The 21,944-nt window shown below is 43.3% G+C and overlaps 2 protein-coding genes across 10 annotated transcripts in view; both read right to left on the bottom strand.

The window, feature by feature from the left end:
- The window catches only part of LOC106587322 (cingulin-like protein 1), a 37,526-nt gene extending 21,062 nt beyond the window's left edge, over positions 1-16,464 (bottom strand). For 2 of the 4 annotated variants that reach the window (XM_045707975.1, XM_045707971.1), the window contains exons 1-8: positions 16,256-16,464; positions 11,098-12,811; positions 10,871-10,965; positions 8,784-8,880; positions 8,160-8,261; positions 7,723-7,871; positions 6,618-6,756; positions 6,101-6,313 (exon numbers count right to left, since the gene is read on the bottom strand). In XM_045707975.1, coding sequence (XP_045563931.1) covers positions 6,101-6,313; positions 6,618-6,756; positions 7,723-7,871; positions 8,160-8,261; positions 8,784-8,880; positions 10,871-10,965; positions 11,098-12,762 — 2,460 coding nt within the window. In that variant the 5' untranslated portion in view covers positions 12,763-12,811; positions 16,256-16,464. The remainder of the gene's footprint in view (positions 1-6,100; positions 6,314-6,617; positions 6,757-7,722; positions 7,872-8,159; positions 8,262-8,783; positions 8,881-10,870; positions 10,966-11,097; positions 12,812-16,255) is intronic. The other 2 variants (XM_045707974.1, XM_045707973.1) reach the window with 2 other exon arrangements.
- Positions 16,465-18,972: 2,508 nt separating this feature from the next.
- Positions 18,973-21,944, bottom strand: part of LOC106587346 (transcription factor 12) — a 95,026-nt gene continuing 92,054 nt past the window's right edge. For all 6 annotated transcript variants that reach the window (XM_045709109.1, XM_045709114.1, XM_045709112.1 and 3 more), the window contains one exon: positions 18,973-21,940. The gene's annotated coding sequence lies outside the window, so the exon portion shown is untranslated. The remainder of the gene's footprint in view (positions 21,941-21,944) is intronic.

The following is a 21,944-nucleotide window of genomic DNA, read 5'->3' on the forward strand; positions in this document are numbered from 1 at the left end:
AATTAAAACTTGCTGCTTGAGGAGCACTGGCATCTTTCCAGTCACAATAAGATGCCAGCCATCAAATCTTGTCTTGTCCTTTGGGACATGAAAACAGAAACCTTTTTAAATGGAGGCTCTATTACCGGGCCAAATGATAGGATTTCAGGGGTGTTTGGGTTTAATAGAGAATGAAATAGGCCAGTGCAGTGAGAAGGCAGTCACAGTAGAGCTTTGCAGGAAACTGGCCCTTTTGTGTCCAAAAAATGAAACCAGAGAATTAACATTTACTGTCACAAAACTCCAAGCCTCCCCAGAATGTGGCATTATTATTGTGTAGCACATCGCCAGAAGGCCAGTGGCTTCAAAAGAAGGAAGTGGGATGACACAATGTCAAAGTCCACACACACAGTACTCTATTCTGATCTTAAATGGTTGATATGAGGGCCAACCCAGAGTGATTATAATATCAAAAGAGCCTTCAGAAAGTCATTATAGTAGGACAAAACACTGACATTGAGCATAGTACTTCTTTTAACTCTTGGATGAAAGCCAGACCTTGGGGAATCACGCTGCCTGGTCGGGCTGGAGTAAAATCACAGTCAAATGACTGGGCTTTGAATGTCAGAGCTGAGGTCAGATCCTGCTGGAGGGAGAGTGACCAGTGCCACTTGCAACCTGAGCAGACTACGCCACTGGACAGTAAGTCCATGCTAAATACTTTGCCTGTACTTGCCAGTACTCCCTACTCTGTTGGATGTTTAAAAGCAATGTACCAACACAAAACGGCCTATTGAGTGGAGAAACCACATATTTCCTAAGTCTCGGTGTGAGCGAGTTAGCTTTCTACCTCTGGTCTTAAAGCTGCGGTACATCACAGTCTTGAGCACACTGACCCTCTACTCCACACTCCTGGGGGTATTTGTTGGAATCCCCAAAGCCTTGCATGCATTTTGGCACAGTAGGCTCCCTCCCCACCAGCTCAGCTCTGCCAGGCAGTGACGCAGCAGATGAACAATAGGCCCATGAATTCAGGCCACAGCCTCCTTTCACACAGGCACGACCCTCACATGGCAGGGGAACAACTTCTCTCACTACACATACACAAACAACCAGCTCTGTACAAGGAGATGCAACCAAAATGGGCGTGCAACCAATGAGCCAGTGAAAAACTATTTCTGGGCAGAACATTACAGGCAGCAGCATATCACAGTTCATCTAAACAATTCTGAGAAGCCGTCCTAACTCCCAAGTCTTTCTGAAGACAAATTCTTCAAACAGGGAAGAACATGATAGCAAACAGATGGACACAAAAAGCGCTGAACTTTGGCTATGACACCCATTCCTCTCTTTTGCTGGTAGATTTCCAGAGAAATCCCTTCCCTCTATCAATCCCTATATTTCTCCCTCCCTCCCTTCCCAGTAAATCCTCACCTTCCAGCTGTGCCAGGACGGGAACACAGCAGAGGGCTATCATCAACTGAGGAAACACACTGCCTCCTGTGGAACTCTTTACCTTCAAACAGCCCTGAGGAGGTGCTCACCAGGCCACATGGCTTCAATGATTACACACAAAAAGAAGTCAGTCACAGATAAAATAAAGACAGGCAGGGATCACTCAAGTGGAGGGCTAGAAGCTGGGGGATGGGGCTGCCAGTGTGTCAGGGGATGTATGGGATAGGGCTATAAGGGCTGAGGCTTGGGACTGGGGCTAATTCATTTAGGAATGAAAATACAACAGGGACTATATGGGTAGGGTGGAGGGGATCAAGGCTGAGGGATGAGAGTGGGCTGGAGCTGGGAATGGGGTTGAGCCTGGAAATGGAACTAGGGGCTAGGGTTGGTACTAGAGGCTGGGACTACAGGTTGGGGCTGTCTGTGGCCCTCTGAGAGAGCGTTGAGAATCAGGAATGTCCCTGAGAGGGGGTATAACAGCAGCCCCCTGAAGAGGCATGGTCAAGTCCCACCCCTCTCGACCCCACCCACTGGTCAGAGCTGGAGCATTGTAGTAGAATATGCAGGAGGGAGGGGGTCTGCTGGGTGCACATTCTCTAACCAGCCAGGAACATTCTCTGACACACCCTTCTCCCTGCACCTTATCTGTTCACATTTTTCACATTCCCTCAAGTATCACTGTTGTGAAAAACCTGACTTCCACAGAACTGATCTACAATAAGTAACTTACAGTAAGTAGACTACAGTCTGATTATAGATTCTCTATGAATATTGTTGTTTGAGCTCTATAGTTTCTACCTCTATAGATTAACATCTAAAAAATGGCCGATGCTACAACTAAATAAAAATACAATTGAACCTAAAATGCAATGACACAAAACAAACACATATTTTCAGGGAGATGTCCACTCCATAACTCCTCTGACCCACTTTATTCAGCATATCCCAACCATATCCCAAACCCCTGCTGCTATTATTGTGTGAAACAAACTCATCATTCATCTACTGAGGTCCACAATTACCCCTGCCCTTTCAATTGATGAACAGAGAGAGAGGAGGAACAGTGAGGAACACTGCACAACTCATGAACTACAGCTCATTAGATTAGTGACGGCTTGCCACTGCAATTAACGGGCAACGGGAACGATTTAGCGCTCCAGTTTCCAGCATTATTCTCTGCATGGGGCAGCCCTATCAATGCACATTTCATGGGCGAAGGAGAGAGGAGCAGCGTTTCGATGGGAGACAGGACAGATGAATGCTTGACCGCACACTTTATTCTAAGCAATTCAGTAGGCTGTGCGGTCGCTCACTCACACATGCAGAAATGATTATTACTATCAATCCTGCCAACGCCTGGTGGATAAAAGTACAGTAGGCTGTAACCGCTATAAATAGTTTTTGTGTGTGACAACCTAACAATGGATTGGTATTTTAAGGGAAAGTCCCAAATTACTGAAGATAAACTGATAGCAGCCAAACTGTCTGAATACTGAGTAACAATAAGGTCAGAATCTTGAATCTCACAATCTTGTCGACAAAATCTTCCCCAGAAATGGAAGTACCTCTTTTCAAGCAAGAAAATTATCTCAGAAGGGGCTGGCTGCTGTGTAGACCCCCACCACAGCAGGCGGAAGCTCGGGACAAGGAGAGGACTTCCAGGCCCTGACACAAACAGGAAGCATGTGAGCCAGGCAACACCTAGTCAACACAATGCTCCTCTAGCCTTGTCAGTGTTGTTCTCTTATGCCTCTCTCCTCCATTAGACCTATTTATGCTCTTACCTCACTGTCCTCTCTACCACTTCCCTACCCTGTCTTCTCTTTACTAGTTCATTTCCCTCTCCCCATCCCCTCCCCCATAGTCTTTAAAAGGCTTTGTTTGGTCCTATTTTTCTTCCTGTTGAGCCACCCAGTAAAATATGTTTACAGCAAAACAACACCCCAACATCATTAAATACTTCCTAAAGCTTCTTAATGACACTATATGTCATCTAGGGTAAACAGAGTCCAATATGTTCCCATGAAAAGTGATGACAAGTTGGTTTAACTGTCAGATAGCTGAGTCTTTTTATCTTGGTTGGTTCAGCTGAACTACAGAGAAGGAAGTGTTTTTGCCCAGCACTGTTTAACCGTTTTCAGACTTGTTTTTCAGCCGTCAGCTGTGGTTGTTATTAAAGTCTGTGCAGTGAAATGCAGTTAGGCCAGTGCAAGAAGAGAGTGGAGAAGAGCAGTTCATGTATAGAACTATGACATTCTCTAACACTGGCACCATGCAGTCAATGATTCACTCTCCTAGAGGACTTTCCAGACATTCATTCAAGTATGCATACTGTATGTAACATTTTAATCTCAATAAACACAAAGGCCTGATTTCCTTATAATAACACATAATGAGGGTTTCATTTCCTCAGTAAATAAACAATGGAACACTAAAGTTATACAAATTCAATGGCCTTTGGATAGCATTCATTATTTACTTGTGCCAAACAAATGAAATATCTTAACAGCTGGTAGGCAATGATGGGGCGATATCTTATTTTTTCCAATTCCAATACACAGTAGTCATAACAAAAACAACTTAAAGAGTTTTTGTTCGAGGTAAAACGGTCGTATTGTGTTAGTTACTAAAATTGAGCTTAATTTTGAGGCACAACTTTGAAGCTGGTCGAAAGTTCCTGGTAATTTCACTTCAAAGCTATCGACTATCTACTGATGCCGAACATATGGCAACAAATACAACCCCAAACAAACCTCCTAAACAAACACTTTACTACCCAAAATACACATGATGCCATACTCTAGGGTGTGCCCAAATCTCCCATTAACATCAATACACCCAGCAAACAGGTGACGTCCTGAGGACATTTGGCGACGTGCCCATTAAGTCCCGAAGGTGTTTCGACATAACGTTATCCCACTGACGGTCTAAGAATGTTCTAAAATGTTCTAAAGAACCTCCTAAACAAACACTTTACTACCCAAAATACACATGATGCCATACTCTAGGGTGTGCCCAAATCTCCCATTAACATCAATACACCCAGCAAACAGGTGATGTCCTGAGGACATTTGGCGACGTGCCCATTAAGTCCCGAAGGTGTTTCGACATAACGTTATCCCACTGACGGTCTAAGAATGTTCTAAAAATGTTGCGTGATGTACCCAAGGGAACGTTCTCTCAGGGACCTTTTTATAGTTCCCGGTTTGTCCCGGGGATGTTTTTAGGATGTTCTTCGGACGTTGTGTCATGGTCCTCTGAAGGTCCGCTGAACATTCTTGGGACGTTGTGTCATGGTCCCCTGGAGGTTTTGTCTAGTTCCCAGTTTGTAACAGGGATGTCTTTCGAGCATACTTGTGACGTTGTGTCATGATCCGCTGAAGGTTTGTCCCAGGGACGTTTTTAGGATGTTCTTGGGACATTGTGTCATGGTCCACTGAAGGTTTCCTGAACATTCTTGGGATGTTGGGTCATGGTCCCCTGGAGGTTTTGTCTAGTTCCCGGTTTGTAACGGGGACGTTTTTACGGCATTCTTGTGACGTTGTGTCATGGTACCCTGAAGGTTCTTGGGATATTGTATCATGGTCCCCTGGAGAGTTTTGTCACGTGATGGTCCCACATGTCCCATACCATTATAAGTAAAGTAATGAAATGGTATTGGGGTTTTAAGGTAAGTGGTACGCTGTTCAGCTAATAGTGTACAAATATTTAATGAATGACAATATGATCACACTTGACATGATCACTTTTTAAAATGACCCCACATGGAATTTGACCTCAGAATTTGGGTATGCTGATCTTTCTGCTGCGCCACAAAGTCTGTAGAATTTAAAAGTCCCCGACACATTCATTACCTATAATACATCTCTGCACTTAGCAAAAGAGTGCCATCTACACTGCTCTTTTAGTTATCAGTTCCTCTGACCATTCTCTCATTGATTTCATTTACTCATTTCAGCAATTTGAGTTTGGGTTTGCATTATATTTGTCTAATGTTGGTGGGGCATATTATTCTGTTTTAATGTTACTCCTGAATCACTATGTGTTTTTAATAGAGCTGAGATTTACTTTGAAGTGCAAAGTGTAGGAATAGGCCTGCTACAGGTGAAATCAGTTACTGATATAGACATGGTGGCGTAGCAGGAAGATTGGAATTCCATGAACTAAGATGTTGTGAGTTCAAATCCCAGGTGAGGACATGTTAAGCAATAATTACTGTATGAATAAACATACACAATGTAATCATGTATGTCAAATATGTAACACTGTATGTTAAAAGCTCTGTTTGTGGTGTGGGTGTCCCAAGCACTGCCAAAAGACAAAGACACGCACCCCCTAAAAAAAGTATTAAAAAGAAAAGACAAAGCGTTGTGACTGGATCAGTGGTCAACCAATCAGGGCCTTGATGGGCTTGGCAACAGTAACAAGGAGCAATGTGTAATTTAAGTAGTGTGCGTGTGCCCTGGGTAAAATGTTTTTTTTTTGGGGGGTGAGGGGGAATGTTTCTTTGCGACCAAGGCACCATGACACAATGTCCCAAGAATGTCCTAAAAACGTCCTCGGGGACATCACCGGGACCAACTAGGAACTAGACAAAACCTCCAGGGGACCATGATACAACGTTCTGACAACTTTAGGCCATGGGTGGCTGGGGAACATCAGTTACCTGTTTGGCCTTCTCCACAGACGTCTGCAGCTTGCGGATCTCCTTCTCATACTGCTCCCTCAGTTTATCCACCTCCTGGTCGTGTGTGGCCACCTCTGCCTTCAGTGCTCCCTTCAGGGCAGTCAGCTCCCTCTCCCTCCTCCTCAGCACCTCCTCCTGCTCCTCCTTGGCCAGTAGCACCTCCTGTAAGTCCAGCTTCATTTGCATCAGGTCCTACACAGCAGGAGAGGAGGAACTGGTGACAGTGTCTCACTAAAATCTCACCCTGAGATTAACTGCTACCTCAACAGGTGACGTGCACATAAATCTCCAGCACTGACATTATTGCCTGAGAAATTCTGCTTCAGTAAATGTGCCAGGAAGAGTAACATGTTTACACATTACCAACACTGGCACTACAATGGTATTGACATGGTGGTTATTATGGGACCGCAAAGCCCTTTCCATGCAAGCCGCTAAGCTCCTATATGGCAACGCTCTCTCCTCTGAGAGCTGTGGGACCTGGCCTGTGTTTTACCTCCATCATGGCATCCTTCTCTCTGTCGGCCACCACCGTCTTGGCGCCATCCAGCTCGTCGTGCATCTCTGACAGCTGGTCCTGCAGGTCCCTGATCTCCGTCTGGTACTGCTCCCTCTCCATCTTCACCTGGAACAGCCTGCCAGACCACACAGAGCAGCATACAGTCACAACACCCTGCTTCACACAATGGAATGATACCACCTGCGCTCTGTCAGAAACGCCTATTCTCCAGGCTAACTTGGGCTATGATGAGCACCCGGGCACTGATCTACCAATCACATCACAGTCACACCACCTGCCCACTCCAACACAGAGAGTGTCTGTTTAGTGACAGGGGGTCCTGCATGCCAATGTAGAGTAAGTAGATTGAACACTACTTATTCCCCAGCTCAGTGTACTTATTCCCACATACTGACATGAACCTTCTTCAAATGAGAGAATCCATTCTTGAAAAATGGAATCAATTATACAATGGCTGAGAGTAGTTGAGTGATTCTTTCTTTATAAGGCAGGCCCCTCTCTGTCTCTGTCTCTTATTTCTATGGAGTCCATGACATAGACGTCTCTATGTCATTAGATTACAGGGGAGTCTGCCTCCACAGAGCCTCCACTGTCAGCTGCCATCCGCCAGGATGGCCAGTCTCTATTGTGATTGTCAATGATCAGGATCAACAAATCCATCCCCAGGTTTAACAGATTAGTCCAACATCAGACATTTAAGCCATGATGATATACACTCATCACTTTGTGGGGCTTTGGTGTGGGACTCTGCAGTGTACATTAACACAAAATGTCAGAGGGGAAGGAGAACTATAGGAGGCCATTATGTTCAGACAGAGACAGAAACTCTAATGGCCGAAAAAGAGACCGCAAGCCCAAGGAACACATTAGAACATATAATCCCCCTGTGACCACAGAAAACAAACTACAACGTTCTCCTCCACAAAAACAATAAAAGGTATAGATAAAACAGCTTTCTCCCAATAAGAGTTGTAAATCTAAGGATTATCCCCATTGGGCTGGTTTCTTAAGCCGGGCTTTGTCGACCTGTCACTCCTTGCCTCACAGTGTATGTGCCCTGGTCTGGTGGTCAGTCACTTACTCCTCCAGTGTGGTGCGGAGCTCAGCCTCTGTTTTGGCCAGTTTGTCCCTCAGTCGGGAGCATTCCTCCTGGCTCCTCTCCAGCTCCGTCTGCAGGTCCTTCACCCCCGCTCTGGCCTTTTCATGGGCCTCAGTCAGAACCATCTGCTTCTTTAACACACACACACTTTAATAAAACACCATTCCTCTCACCACACCAAATACATATGAAATGCATGGCTTTCATAGTATAGTATCTGAATTACAGTTTTGACAACGAACTATCTAACCAACAAACTCTGTGGCTGTGATGTCTACTGGTCTGCTTAAGTTAGCTATTAGCACCAATAGGATTATTGTGTCTTATTAAGAGGCGGGAGCCAGGGATTCTCATGTCCTGCACAGACATTTAAGATAGCAGCTAGATTCAACATGTATGACATGGCGCCATAGTATTACCTTGGTTTGCTCCTCCAGCTGCTTTTTCAGTTCAACAACATCCTTCTCCAGCGCCACCCTCTGTTCCTGTAGGGCTTTGGTTTGGGTAGCCATGTCAGGAGACTGGGAGGGGGAACAGAGACAGGAGTTATATTTGACTTCATTTCCCTTTTCAAATCACTCACAATATATTTGCCTGATAGCATTTTCGTACAATACAAAAACATGTCGGTTGCTTTGGTTCATGGCAGATCTCAATGAACAAAAGGAAGGGTGGTGACTAGTTTCTCTCCATACTGCACTGGTTTACACATGGCAGTCAGTGGAGGCTGGTGGGAGGAGCTATTGGAGGAATGGCTCATTGTAATGGCTGGAATGGAATATATGGAATGGAGTTAAACATGTGTGTGATACCATTCCATTTTTTCCATTCCAGCCATTACAATGAGCCCGACCTCCTATAGCTCCTCCTATCAGCCTCCACTGTTGGAGGTGGTAACCACAGTGGCTGTTGTCAATGCTAGGTCAACACAGCCTTGTGGCTTGTATGCTGCTCACTAAGCGAAAGCTTCTGGCCTAAGGCTAAGATAAGAGGCTGTTTGTTTCGCTGTTTGTTGAGTTTAATTACAACAACTCCTGCCTCACTTTGTTGTCGCTCCCCGCTGCCCGTGACTTTAATGTCTGGATCTTCTCAAACACCAGGTTGACCTTCCTCTTGGTGGTGTCCTCGTTATCAGTGCTCCTGCGGACACACACACACACACAGTCAGAACACAGGTGCACTCCCACACTCGGCTGATCTGAGGGTAAAGAGGGGTCTCTGTGTGTGGTAAGTGGATCAGATCAGGGTCTAATCCCAGACTGTTCTGGTTCCTGCTCTGCCGGGGGCCAACTGCTTTGATGTGTCACCTCGCGACCTGCTCAACCTCATTACAGCCATCCATTAGGAGGCACATTCAGGGGAATGTGTCTCCCTCCATCCCTGGCCCTGCTAAAGAACTGGGCTGTATACAGGGTGCACCTTCTCTCTTCCTATATTGGACAGAAAATGAACAGAACATTGGGTTGCCACAACCCGGGGAAGGTTCCATTCCATTCTACTACCTGACAGGGGAGTTCTAACCCCCCTCCTTCATTAAAGTTGAATAACTTCAGCTGGTGAATGTTTGTCCTTTCTTTGATGACTCAGCACACCACTTCCATCTGTGTTCCTTTCCATTGACTTCTGACCCCTGACCTGTGACCTGACACACCCAAAGCAGTTTCCTGAACTTGCTGGGCATCGACCAAGCCTGGAGCACACATGGAATGTAGACACTTAGGAACTAAGGCACTTTAGAAGTTTAGTTAGATTTATAATGCAAATCTTCTAAAACTATGGACACAAATGTACAGTCGAAACATGACACAATGCTCTGTGAGAGACACAGAACTTGACCTGGGATTGGATAGGAACTCCAAGACCCAGCTTTACTGATGCTGTGATTGACATGTTATCCTATTGGATATATGCACTGGACTTTCAGACTTCGCTTCTTGACGAACATACTTGGTTTAAGCTTTGTAACCCCCCCAAAGCCTTACAACCTAGTCTAGCTATAAAACTTTCAGAGAGTGAAACCAGCTACCCTATAGCAAGCTTTAGCTGGTGTAGCTTGGTACTGAACAACAACAAAACTGTCTAGCACCTCATCTTACTATTTAATAATATAAACCATCATGTATCACCCTTTCCAGTTCATCTATCTTAAACCAGGAAGTACACCATAGAGACACTAATCTGAGATGCTTCCCACCGATAACTCCTCCATTTCCCCCTACTGTAAGTGATGGGCTTTATAGCGTGGGGTGAAAGGTGAACATTAAGAATCAGGTGATAAGCAGAGCAGGGTAGATACCCTACATTCCTCAGTAGAGAGGGAGAGAGAGAGAGGGAGAAAGAGAAATGGGAAGAGGAACAAACACCACTAAGCAGCTGCATCGACCACAGCTTAGATATGGAGGTGGAGACTGAATGTGACTATAAATTCATTCACTTTTATCACAAACAGTCAGACTCAGATAAAAAACATTTAAGTGCTCCCATGGGGCATTTTCTTTTTCAAATGATGCTTTACTCAAAGACGCACTATGCAGAAATCGTTCCTCCATTTCCTGTTTGCAAAATGTTTAATAGTTTGCTTAATTTCAGTTTATGTGGCAAAAGAAGCAAGTATACTGTATAGAATCATTGTACCATCTAAACCACTGGGATGTTTTTTCATAACCAAAAATATTGTATTTTCAGCTGTTTGAAGCTGGTGTACAAAACCAAAAGTAAAAAAGGCAAAAACAAAACTTAAGAATGGGAAGCATAGAAATAGCGCACATAGAACAGATCTACTGTTTCATAGACTTTCTTTCAATGAGAATGACAGCGTTATAACACATATTTCTATGTGAATTTCTATGTAAATTTGGTGGGGTAGCCCAAAAAGTTACATATTGCAGCTTTAAGAGTGTAACTTGGCACATGTTATGTTTAGACTGTGCAGTTTACTGTCCGCTGCATAGTGAAAGTGGTACTCATGGCGTCATCATGTTGCCTACTAGTGTATTAATATATTAGCAATTCACACAAAAAAATCGTCCATTAATACCCTTTGAATATAATAGACATTTCTGTAAAACTGGAAAATGTTCTGCAATAAAAAGTGAACCAGGAACATTACATCAGTGAGGTAAAAACTCACCCATCCTTGAGGTAATTAAACAAAATCTGTTTTGCCGTCTCTTCATGTGTTTGTTGTGAAAGCTCCTGCTGACCTTTCAAAAGATCAGGTGTCACCTGGATGCAAGAGGAAATAAACAGAGAGCCATCAGAGTTCTGACAGATACTTTCACATGCAGTTACGTAGTAATAGAGAATGATTTGTTTAACAACTAACCTAACTGTAATCATAAATAATGTATTGTTTACCTGCACATCCATCTCTGCACTAGGCTTCTTGCCCAAGTTAGAGGAAGGCATGGATAGAGAGGTTGTAGCCACACTTGTTAAAATCTTTGTGCTTGGTGAAGATTGACCATCCTCAGCATTTGTACTGTCCAGGGGTAACGTAGAGGAGCGATTTAGCGCCACCTTATATCCTTGGATGGAGCCTGCTGCTTTAGAGGTCATGCTCTGAGGGGAGCCTGGAGCACTGCTACCACAGGCCGTAGCTTTGGCACTTGGCTTACCCTCCACCGCTGTCACCCATGAGTCTTTTCTTCCAGACACCTTCTGCAGATACAGCTGTGAGGGGCGGAGGACATGCTCCATGGACCTCCCCTGGTTCTTGCTAAACTCATCCATGTATTCCGACTCTCCCTGGAGGCTAAAGGGAAGGGCGCTGTCCACACTCCTAGAGCGCTTCCTGTCCTCTGGGTTGATCCTGTTCCTGCGGCCCGCCCTGCCCCGTCGCTGGTGACCACCATCCTTACCGTCAAACTTGCCGATGAGCTCGTCCACGCCGGGGATGGAGCCTGTGTCGATGTCTCGGCCCGTGCCGGGTTGGAAGGGGATGTAGCGTCGGTTCTGGTGGCGGTTGATGGTATCTGCGTACAGCGCCTCCAGCTGGTCGGTAGAGGAAGTAGAGGAGTGGCGGGAGCGGGACGAGGACTGCAGCACGGGGCCGCTGGAGTCAACTCTGCGCAGGGGGAGGACGTCTGGCTCATGGTGGCTGTGCTCCAGGCTAGAGTTTGCACTGCTAATGGAGCTGGCAGACCGGCAGGAAGCCTTGGTCTGCTCACTGGGAGGGATGGACACAGCATAGGGCTGGGGTATGGGGACACGTTGGGGCAGCTGGGGTTGGGGTGGAGACTGAGACTGGAGTGGAGACTGGGGTTTGGATTGTGGCAGAGACTGGGGCTGGGGTTTGGACAGGTGCTGAGACTTGGGTTTGGACTGGGGCTGGGCCACCTGGGTCTGAGGCTTAGAGTGTGGCTGAGCCAGCTGGGCTTGAGGCTTGGATTGAGACTGGACTAGTTTAGTTTGAGGCTTAGAGGGGGCTGGCTGGGGCTTGGGCTTGGGCTGAGGCTGTGTTCTCTTCTGCAGGGCAGGACTCCTCCTATGATCCAGGCTGGATGACCTGGCATGGGCGACTACTGGGGAGGTGGATCTGGGAGAAGAGCCCTGGTAGGTGCTCCCAGTCTCCGCCAGGGACATCGGCTGGGGAGGCAGGCTGTGGTTACCGTCCAGGTTCAAGGTGTTGTTCTCCGGGTCATAAGGCTTGAGGATCTCTGGGTGCCTCTGGAAGTTCAGCAGGGTGGACGCTGGCTTCTTCCCCTGCTCTGTGACTCCATTGTGAGAGCCCCCAAACTGCATCTGTTTCTGGGATCTGTACTCAACAAAGGGGCTGTCAGAAACAGCCTCCCTGCTTCCTTTGAAGTTATACTCATGGTAGTTGTCAATAAAGGAGCCCTGTGTGTCATTGTAGCCGTTACTATTAGGATCTGTACAGGAGTTGGACCCACGGTCCTGGTTGTTCAGCACCACGTACGGGTGTCCATCAATCCCCTGGACCCTAATGCTGAGGCCATAGGAGCCAGCTCCATTGTGAGGCCTGGAAGAACGGGCCGGCTGATTGACTCTGTACGACTCCATCAGGAATGCAGCAAGATAATAAATCCCTCTCCCTGGATCAGGCCCACCTCTGCAAAAAAGGACATAATCTGGTTTAGTCAGAAATGAGATGCCATCAGATTTAATAACATCAGCAAATGTTTCACTGCTCCATGGCCTGCAAATGAGAGTTAAAGCCTCACAACATTTGATTATGTCATCTGGTCTAATGTTCCTTTTTCCTGTACTTAATGGTCTCTGTTTCTAGAGAGTGGTTCCACAGAGAGAAACCTAACTGTTCAGCTCCACCACAGGTTGCCTAGCAGTTAAGGGCTCTGGGCCAGTAACCGAAAGGTTGATGGTTTGAATCCCCGAGCCGGCAAGGTGTCAAAATCTGCCATTCTGCCCTTGAGCAAGGCAGTTAACCCCCAACAACAACTGCTCCCCGGGCACCAATGACGCCAAATAAGGCAGCCCCCTGCACCTCTCTGATTCAGAGGGGCTGGGTTAAATGCGGTTCAATGCATTCAGTTGTGCAACTGACTAGGTACTCCCTTTTCCTGCCAAATGAAGGAGTGAGACACTGCACTGCCCTAAAATAACATAAGAGAGCCCAGTCTTTATCAACACACTGAACTTGAAAAACAGTGAATCAACATTTGCTACACTCTTTTGAAGGGCAAATATGACCAGGTACTGTATACGAAACCATAACAAGCAGGCTACTAACTGGCACCTTAATGCGCTGTAATTGGCTGTTACTAACAGGCATAAGTGAATAATTATATACATGGTGTGAATGAATATTTACTGCACATAAAGGTGTAAGCAGGTCTTATGGCCTGACAATAAAAAAACTGGTATTACAGCATAGTGACAGACTCCAACGATATGTCACACTACACCTGGAAATCCCATGACTATGCGTAGCTGTAGCCTATTGTCACGATCGTGAGGAAAGACGGACCAAGGTGCAGCATGATTTGAGTTCCACATACTTTTAATCCAAAGTGAAACTACAACAAACAGTGCACAAACAGTGCACACATCAGCACTCAACAAAACAATATCCCACAAAGCAGGTGGGAGAAAGGGCTTCCTAAATATGATCCCCAATTAGAGGCAACGATTACCAGCTGCCTCTAACTGGGAACCATACAACTCACCAACATAGAAATAAAATGACTAGAACACCCCCCTAGTCACGCTCTGACCTAAACACCATAGAGAACCAAGGTCCTCTCTATGGTCAAGGCGTGACACCTATACAGTAACCTTCTTGAATGTCTTTGCTAGTGAATGTGTGTGTGTGTGTGTGTGTGTGTGTGTGTGTGTGTGTGTGTGTGTGTGTGTGTGTGTGTGTGTGTGTCTGTCTGTCTGTCTATCTGTGAATCTATTGAACCAACCTCTGCCAATCCTTGTAAAATGCACTGTGATTTGCAGTCCCTGTAGAGGGACCTGGTCGGTATAACAGTGTACCATGGGAGGAGCAGGGTAATAGACCTACAGCAGGGCCATTGTCATCAACCCCACTTAACACCACAGCATTAAGAGAGGCAATACACCACTGACGGCAGGAACCTGTAACTGAATATTTAGACCACCTTGATACTATTGGGTATTCACATTATAACACACGGATAAAGTAGAGATCAAGTTCTTTGACTCGAGTATCTGAGTGTCTTCTGAGTAAAGAAATATAATATTTGTGAATAATGTACAAGTAGTGTGTAGTCTGAAGCTGAGGACACAGCATAGGGCCATTTGACCCTAAGAAACAGGTCTGTATCAGCTAACAGGAAGGCCAGCAGAGACACACAGCATCACAGACATCAGTGGGCACCATGTGCTTGTATAGACAATGGGCTCTTATCAGAATCCTGTAGGCTCAGCTGATAAGGTCCTATTTCACCCCCAAACAAACAAATACATAGATGAATGTCATGAATGGCCTGGTGTTACAATAGCAGGACAAATGGTGATAGGGATGGGAGGGCTATGATAAGGAAACAAAGGTAACAGCAGATAATGTCACTTTGTAATGAAATGCACAGACATGCCCACAAGGCCTTTGAGGAAATCTCAATAAATCACTCTTTCAAACTGAAAACGAGTGTTGCTTTCTGCTCTACAGAATTGAACCAGCATGTTGATATAGAAGCGATGCAGCAGGCTCTTCCTGATTATATTAATACTCAGAGGACAGAACATCATACTTTCCAGCCATTGAAGGGAAGGGAGAACAATGAGGCCAAGTTAGCCCCGTATCCAAAAGGAAAGGCACTGTGAAGGCAGAAAACAGCAGAAGACAACACAATAGCCTCTCTCACACCAAGTATCACATGTATCCAACAACACAAGGGCTGTGAGGTGTGAGTGCAGCTCTTTTCCTCTCATTGTGTTACTCTCTGCAAGGGAGGAAACACTTGCTGAGCCAATTTCTCCCCCCTGCTCCCCTGCGATCCATAACTAGACCAATTCCCTCGCCACGGTGCCCCTACACCTCAGACCAAAGGTCAGTGGTGAGAGTGGGTTAGGATGTCAAGGCCCTGCCTTTGATCTTTCCAGGGAAAGATTGAGAACAGAAAAAAGGAGAATAATCTACATGTGCAGTGCACTGACTGGTTCTCTACATCCTGGGAGTGTGTTGTTATCACAATACACCATTCAGGCCTGTAAAAGACAACTATAGGAGAGCACATTAGGACACTGCCTTGATTCCAGATGAAAAACTGAATACAAAAGAGTTACATTCATGGCAGATTTGATATTATTACTCTACTCATGACAGATTGAGTTTATTCATATTCCAGGGAGAGCTATTAAACCTTAGAAATATTATGCAATTCATAATTAAAAATCCCTAAAACAGATCATTTATTGAAGAATATCAGTTACTTATAGCATGTTATGACATGTAGATCTCATGCATTCATTCCAAGTAAATAACAGCAAGTAATGGAAAACCAGGAGAAAAGAGGTGGACATTTTATTCCAAGGAATTTGCTTTTGGGTAAAGTTAGCCATGCATGGTTTTAATAATTGTTGCATACTAAATACATGAATTAATCTATTCATATTACAGAATGTGGTATATGATATTAAAGAATGTGTAATATGTTTGATGAAAAATTGTTTTTGAATGCTGAATATATTAATTTAGTATACATATTCCATTTAGTATACATATACATATTCCTCTTTAATATCTATTGACTTAATAGAAGTACTGCGTAAAAAAAAAATTGCACTGATATTTTAATTGGAAAAGGGAAAGATGAGCAAACTTTTCAAAAGTTTATACTGATGCTTTAGTTTAGGGTACAACAGGTGGTTTAACTTCTTATTTACATTAACATGAAATAACTCGATTTTGAATGTAGTTTTCTCTATGATGATTATTTTAAACAAGTAAACAATTGATCTGCATATGTGTTTATCGCGGCCACTGCCCAGTCAGTAACCTAAAGTTCCCACGCTATGACGCATTCAATGACTACTGTAACAAAAAGTGCAAGAGAAACTTGTCACTTACCAGCTGCGCTACGAACAATAATCGCGTATTAGTTGTTCAATAATGGCCAAACGTTTAAGTGGCATATTCCACGGAATTGTTCAATATCTATTTGTTGCAGGTCATGTTTTCTGAATCAGTTCAGTTTAGAGACGCCTGAAGCTCTGCAATCCCCCGCCCCCTGCTAAGAACTCTGTAAACCCGCCCATCTCAAACCCTACTACCAAACACTAAACCTCATAACACTGACCTAGGACCGGATTGACAATGTCATCCTGAACACTCCCAATTTTTTGTCAGTCAACCTGTTTGACAAAGTGTGCCTTTATCAGTTTCAAAGATACTCTGTTGCGAGCCACAGTTGCAACAGTTAGGCCCTACTAAAGTTAATCGTGGCTGATATGAATATGAATAGCCCATATTGATGTTGATTGCAATTTGTGAATCAAAATGAAAATGTACACTGTATGGAACACGTCATATGGCAGGGCCCATCACGTTCTATATCATCATTAATCATAAATGAAAATGTTGGTGAGCTATTTTACAAAATCCTTCAGGCCCAGTTAATGGATTTTCCATTAGCCTTACTAGGAATTTGTGGTTATAATAAAGCTACCAAAGAAAATATAACTAAAAAGTCCGCAATTAATAGTTGAACTTGTTTTTTTGGTTGTTGTGGTTTATTGTTTGTACGCAGATAATGTTTGTGTACTGAAACATATGGATTCACTGCACCGTGTGGACCACTCCCATTTGCTAATCTATTTTTAAGACCAATAGCGTCATCTAGTGGATAATTACTTACCTCTATGCAATTTGCCAAGAGATTACTCTGGGTAAATGCTGCAGTTATACACTGTTATACAGCACTTTTATACAGGATGAAGACCGATTTTCGAGAAACCTCCCAAAGGTGTTGAATTCGAAATGCAAAAAAAATGTGCAGTGTTGACTTTGATTGTTGTGAACATTACAGTGCTATAAAAGAACACATTACAGAGTTATTACAGTATAATAACAGCTATTTTTATATTTCTATTAAAATACTTCCCGTCATTTTTTACACCTAGTTCCCAAGCGTGATGCTAAAAAAAATCATTATCATTCTTTAGCTGCTCTGAACCTTGAGAGAGAAAAAACAACAACAATTGCCCTTAGTCCTTGTTGTGGCACAGAGTAGGCATTTCAATGGCTCACACAAGGACTTTAATAAACGTTAAAATCGCAGTTCTTTCGTTTAGAGGACAGCAAAGGGCATCAGCCACATTTTATTTGTGGCCTCAGCTGCCCCCTACCTTTGTTGTGGCCCACTGTGTTTTTCATTTCTGTGTCTGTGAGAGGACTGAGAGTGGGTGGACTGTAAATGTGTCTTTAATCTCAACTCTCTGGCGCTATGTTGTGTTAGTTACAGTGCTGCACAATAGGGGCTCTGTTCTCCTCCGAGGTTCAGCAGCTGGGACCTCCAAGCATGCTCAGTAGAGTGCGCTGTCTGACCCTGGCTGAGGGACACTGGAGGCGTTCTAGAATGGAAATGGAACACAGTGACTATACAGTCAGGTCACGGTCAAGTTTGACTCTTGTGATGGTGTGGCTGATGTTTTTATGTAACATCTTTCTACATAAGAGGGGAAATTGTCCGTTGGGTTTAGAAAAGAAAATGTACAGAGGAAGAGATACTTAATAATAAAAGAGGAGTGGAGACAGATCATTCGGTGGGAAGGAACAATCAACAAATAGACAGACCAACAGAAAGACAGACAGACCTACAGACAGAGATAGACTTGGGATCCACTGCGTGGCAGTAGGCCCTTTCGTTTGGCTCCAGAGACATGAGCCAAGACTCATCTGTCAGCAGGCCCACCATGGCTCACTCACAGGCAGCCAGAGCCACAGGAAGTCAGCCTTCAAACAAGGTGGTCCCACTCTTATCTAAAACATGCCCATGACTCTAGGTGACCGCAAATAAACACCCCCAGGCATGATAAAAGCAGGAAGGAATAAATACACCCACGCACACAGGCAGAAACACACAATCACGCGCACACACACACGCACACACACACACTACAGGGGAAGTGGGGATATACGTAACTTTTGATTCCAGATTAAATGCTGTGTTTTAAAAGATGACAGTCATAATTTACAGCGCATAACTTAAGCTAGCCACAGACTTTACAGCAGTCAGCATCTTCTGTCGTCTGTCACCTCTGTCAGTGCTCTGAACTTGGATCTGGCCTGTCAGGATACTGTGAGGAATTGTCTCACAATCTCACATACAAAAGGATAATGCTCTGCAGATGTGGTGGGTCACTGAGACAACTTCTGGGATTTAAATCTGTCTTATAATTGGACAAGGAGGGCTGACTGATGTCACAGCACAAATATGTGCAGATGAGTTCTTAGGAGTGGACAGCCAACACTATGCTTCTGCAAATGTCCATGCAAATATCCTCATGTTTGCATGTGTACCACTGACCTGCATGCCTGTTGACATTTTGTTTAAATGCAATGGGCACCTTTTAAGTTCTTATTTGTGAATGACAAGTGTGGCATTTTATTGTATTTCATACTTGTAAACAACGTACACAGCAGCTGAATTTGACAAAATGTGTTGTCTATTCTTTTGTGATGCCTTAATACTCAATACGAAAGTAATACCCTCTCAAAGTTATTCTGTAAGTGAGCATAAAATGAAATTCAAAAAGAAAACAGCCTTTAGAAAAACGAGACTAATGTTTGCTGCTATCACACTTTATTAAAAATAGAAACATATATTCCATACAGACTACAATGGTCCACTGATATTGTTTTAAAAATTAGTAACATACTATAAAACACACTCTTGCACAGAGTTCCTCATTTGGCCAAGATCCACTGTAGAAAAGTCTTCTGAGGGGGAGAACCTGGGAAGGGTTGTTGCGTCAGTAGCTCACTTGAGTGAACACATCATGGTACTGTACTTGTATTGAGCTAAACCAAACGCACCACCAGCACGTCATTTCATAAAACAATCACAAAATTCAAAATTGAATGGAAATTACTGAAACATTAAAGGTGGAGAAACAGAAAATAAAGATGACGTCCAAAGAAGGAATTATATCCACATACAATTGTGTTAAAAAAGATGGCACATTTATTGCTACATAAATGTTATTTACATGCTGTGTTTTCTGTTACAGAGACGGATAGTTCAATTTCTTGCTGCTAGTTTTTGATGTGAATCAACAATACCTAGAATTTTTGGACACAAGTACATATCTTTTATCCACCAACAATGGAGAGTGAAGATCAAGATGGAGCGCACACCTTCATAAAATTTGAGCTTGTACAATACCTCAATGTACTAGACTGCCAGCTACAATCCTACTATGTTTTAGGATGCTATTTGTACGTTTCGGATAATAATGGTCAGGTTATGGTAAATAACCGTACATTTTACTATCTAATATAGTAAAATAAAGTAAGAAACTTTTTACTCAAAACTTTCGATTTAAAAAATCTAGAAAGAGTAATATTTAGAATTCGAGAAATGTTCTTACAATATTATTGTATAAAAGACTAATAACTACAGTGAAAAATAAGCCAAATGTCTTTTTATCTTATTTTTTCATATATTATACGAGGAAAATCAGCTGGGAATACAGAAAAGTCTAACATAGGAGCAAAGAGACAGACAGCAGAACATTAGAAAATTACGGGGGAAATGAGAGAGCAGGCAGTGACATACATTTTAACCTCAAATCAGAGTCTGCCAGCAACATGAATACAAGCTCATGAATACTGAAATGAACAAGGCCACATACAGTCAGAGAAAACACGACAATACGTTTCCAAATTTATCACACACCAAAAAAAATTATGATTGTAAAACCCCCCAAAAAATTGATAAACTCCTTGGAGTGGTTTTCAATGACATCCTTCTATTACTTTATTTTCACAGAATAGGCTACCTGTCTCTGGATGTGGCAGCCTTGTTTTAAAAGTGGATAATAATGGAAGACAGTATACAAGGAAACAAATGGAATAAAAACCAGGAGTTAAGACCAAAATACTTTTTTTAAAGAAAGTAAAGCATGCACACAGATAAAAAATGTAAGTGGTGACCATTGTTCTTCATCCTGAAACATAAAAAAAATCTGCTCAAAACTGCATTTGTTCATCATTGTACTATACCTATCTGAAGGACCAACTGTTTCTGATGTTTAACAGCATGTGAACTCTTAAAGCTCCCCCTTCCCATCCCTACACCAGTAACTTCACTGCTTGGATCAAAACAAAGCCATTCTAAATAACTTAGAACTCCTCTCTGCTATTTCACGCTTGACATCATATGCTTTACTATGAAGCCTAGAGAAATGATTTGTATACAATTACAAATAAACATAACTTTTGATAACTTTGAATAATGTTTTTTTTTACTTTTTTTCTTTAGTTATTTTTATCAGAAAAAAAATTAGGTGAAAATGTAATTCAGGCCAGGTGATTTTGTGGTCGTCGTTTTGATTCTACTTTTTCACTAAGCAATCTTTGATAAGACAGCGCTAGGCGATACAAAGAGCATGACCACGGCTGTTCAACTAACCAGAGACCATACCGTAACATAGAAAACAAACTGCAATATCAGAAATATGTCATTGTTTACATTTAACACTATATGGCAAAGGAATGAAAAGGCAGTGAAGAACCTTTTCCTTTAGTTAAGACACTAAGAAATATGCAGGGAATGCTAAGGTTTGTAAATGGTTTGCTTTCTGTATTTGAACTGCTCACTACTGAGAATAAACACCTTATAAGTCTGTAGTTGACCTATCAGGAAAACTAGAGTTTGCCATTCTTCTGTCACCTGTGACAGACTTTATAGTGTTCAGGCTAGTGTATGTATGGAACACTGTTTAGCTGGGCTCATACCCACCACTCATGTTTAGTCCTCTCCCTCTAATTATGTCAGTGACATGAAGACTGAGCTATACCAAACGGACACATGAGCAGGGCGTTTTGGTTTAAACATGCTGTTCATTGCGGCATGAATAAAATCTAAATAATATATGTTATTTTTTTAAATGGGATGCTTAAGTCTTTTAGTACTCAATACCGCCAATGGATTTTTAGTTGGGCCCTAAAGATCCCTTTAAATTGCCGAATATATTCATTTGTATCTTTCCCAGGAGCCTGAGAATCTTAGCTAAGGCTAGTCCGAGACTGGCTAGGGAGAAGGGCTGGGCCATACTAGTGACACTGGCAAACTGTAGATCAACTGAAAAGCCACAGGCTTCTTAAAGCATATTCATAACTTTCCCTTTAGACAGACTTTACAGCTCAGTAACATAATAAATAGAAAAAATAATACAAAACAAATAAACATAATTGCTGTTACAATGCATTCGTCAATTCAGTTTAGGCACAAGGCAAACTTCCACATGGGAGGGTGGAGGAGATCGCGACAGTCTCTGATTGTTCAGATGCGACACGCTGCTTGCAGACAGTGATATGTGCTGAAGTTTTCTCGTGGGCAGAAATGTGTTGGATGTCATCACAGGGACCTGGACACTGGGCTTTTCTTCAAGCTAAGGATTGCGTTAGTCTGGGGTTTAGCTTCAAGTGGTCTGTCGCCTCCAATTTGTGTCACAAACTGTGAGTCCTGTCTGCCATTGGGAAGCAAGGGCACCATCTCTATCATACAGAACTGATCTGGATCATTTTGATCTGA

Source organism: Salmo salar, chromosome ssa26 (genome assembly GCF_905237065.1).
Source record: "Salmo salar chromosome ssa26, Ssal_v3.1, whole genome shotgun sequence".
Classification (NCBI taxonomy): Eukaryota; Metazoa; Chordata; class Actinopteri; order Salmoniformes; family Salmonidae; genus Salmo; species Salmo salar.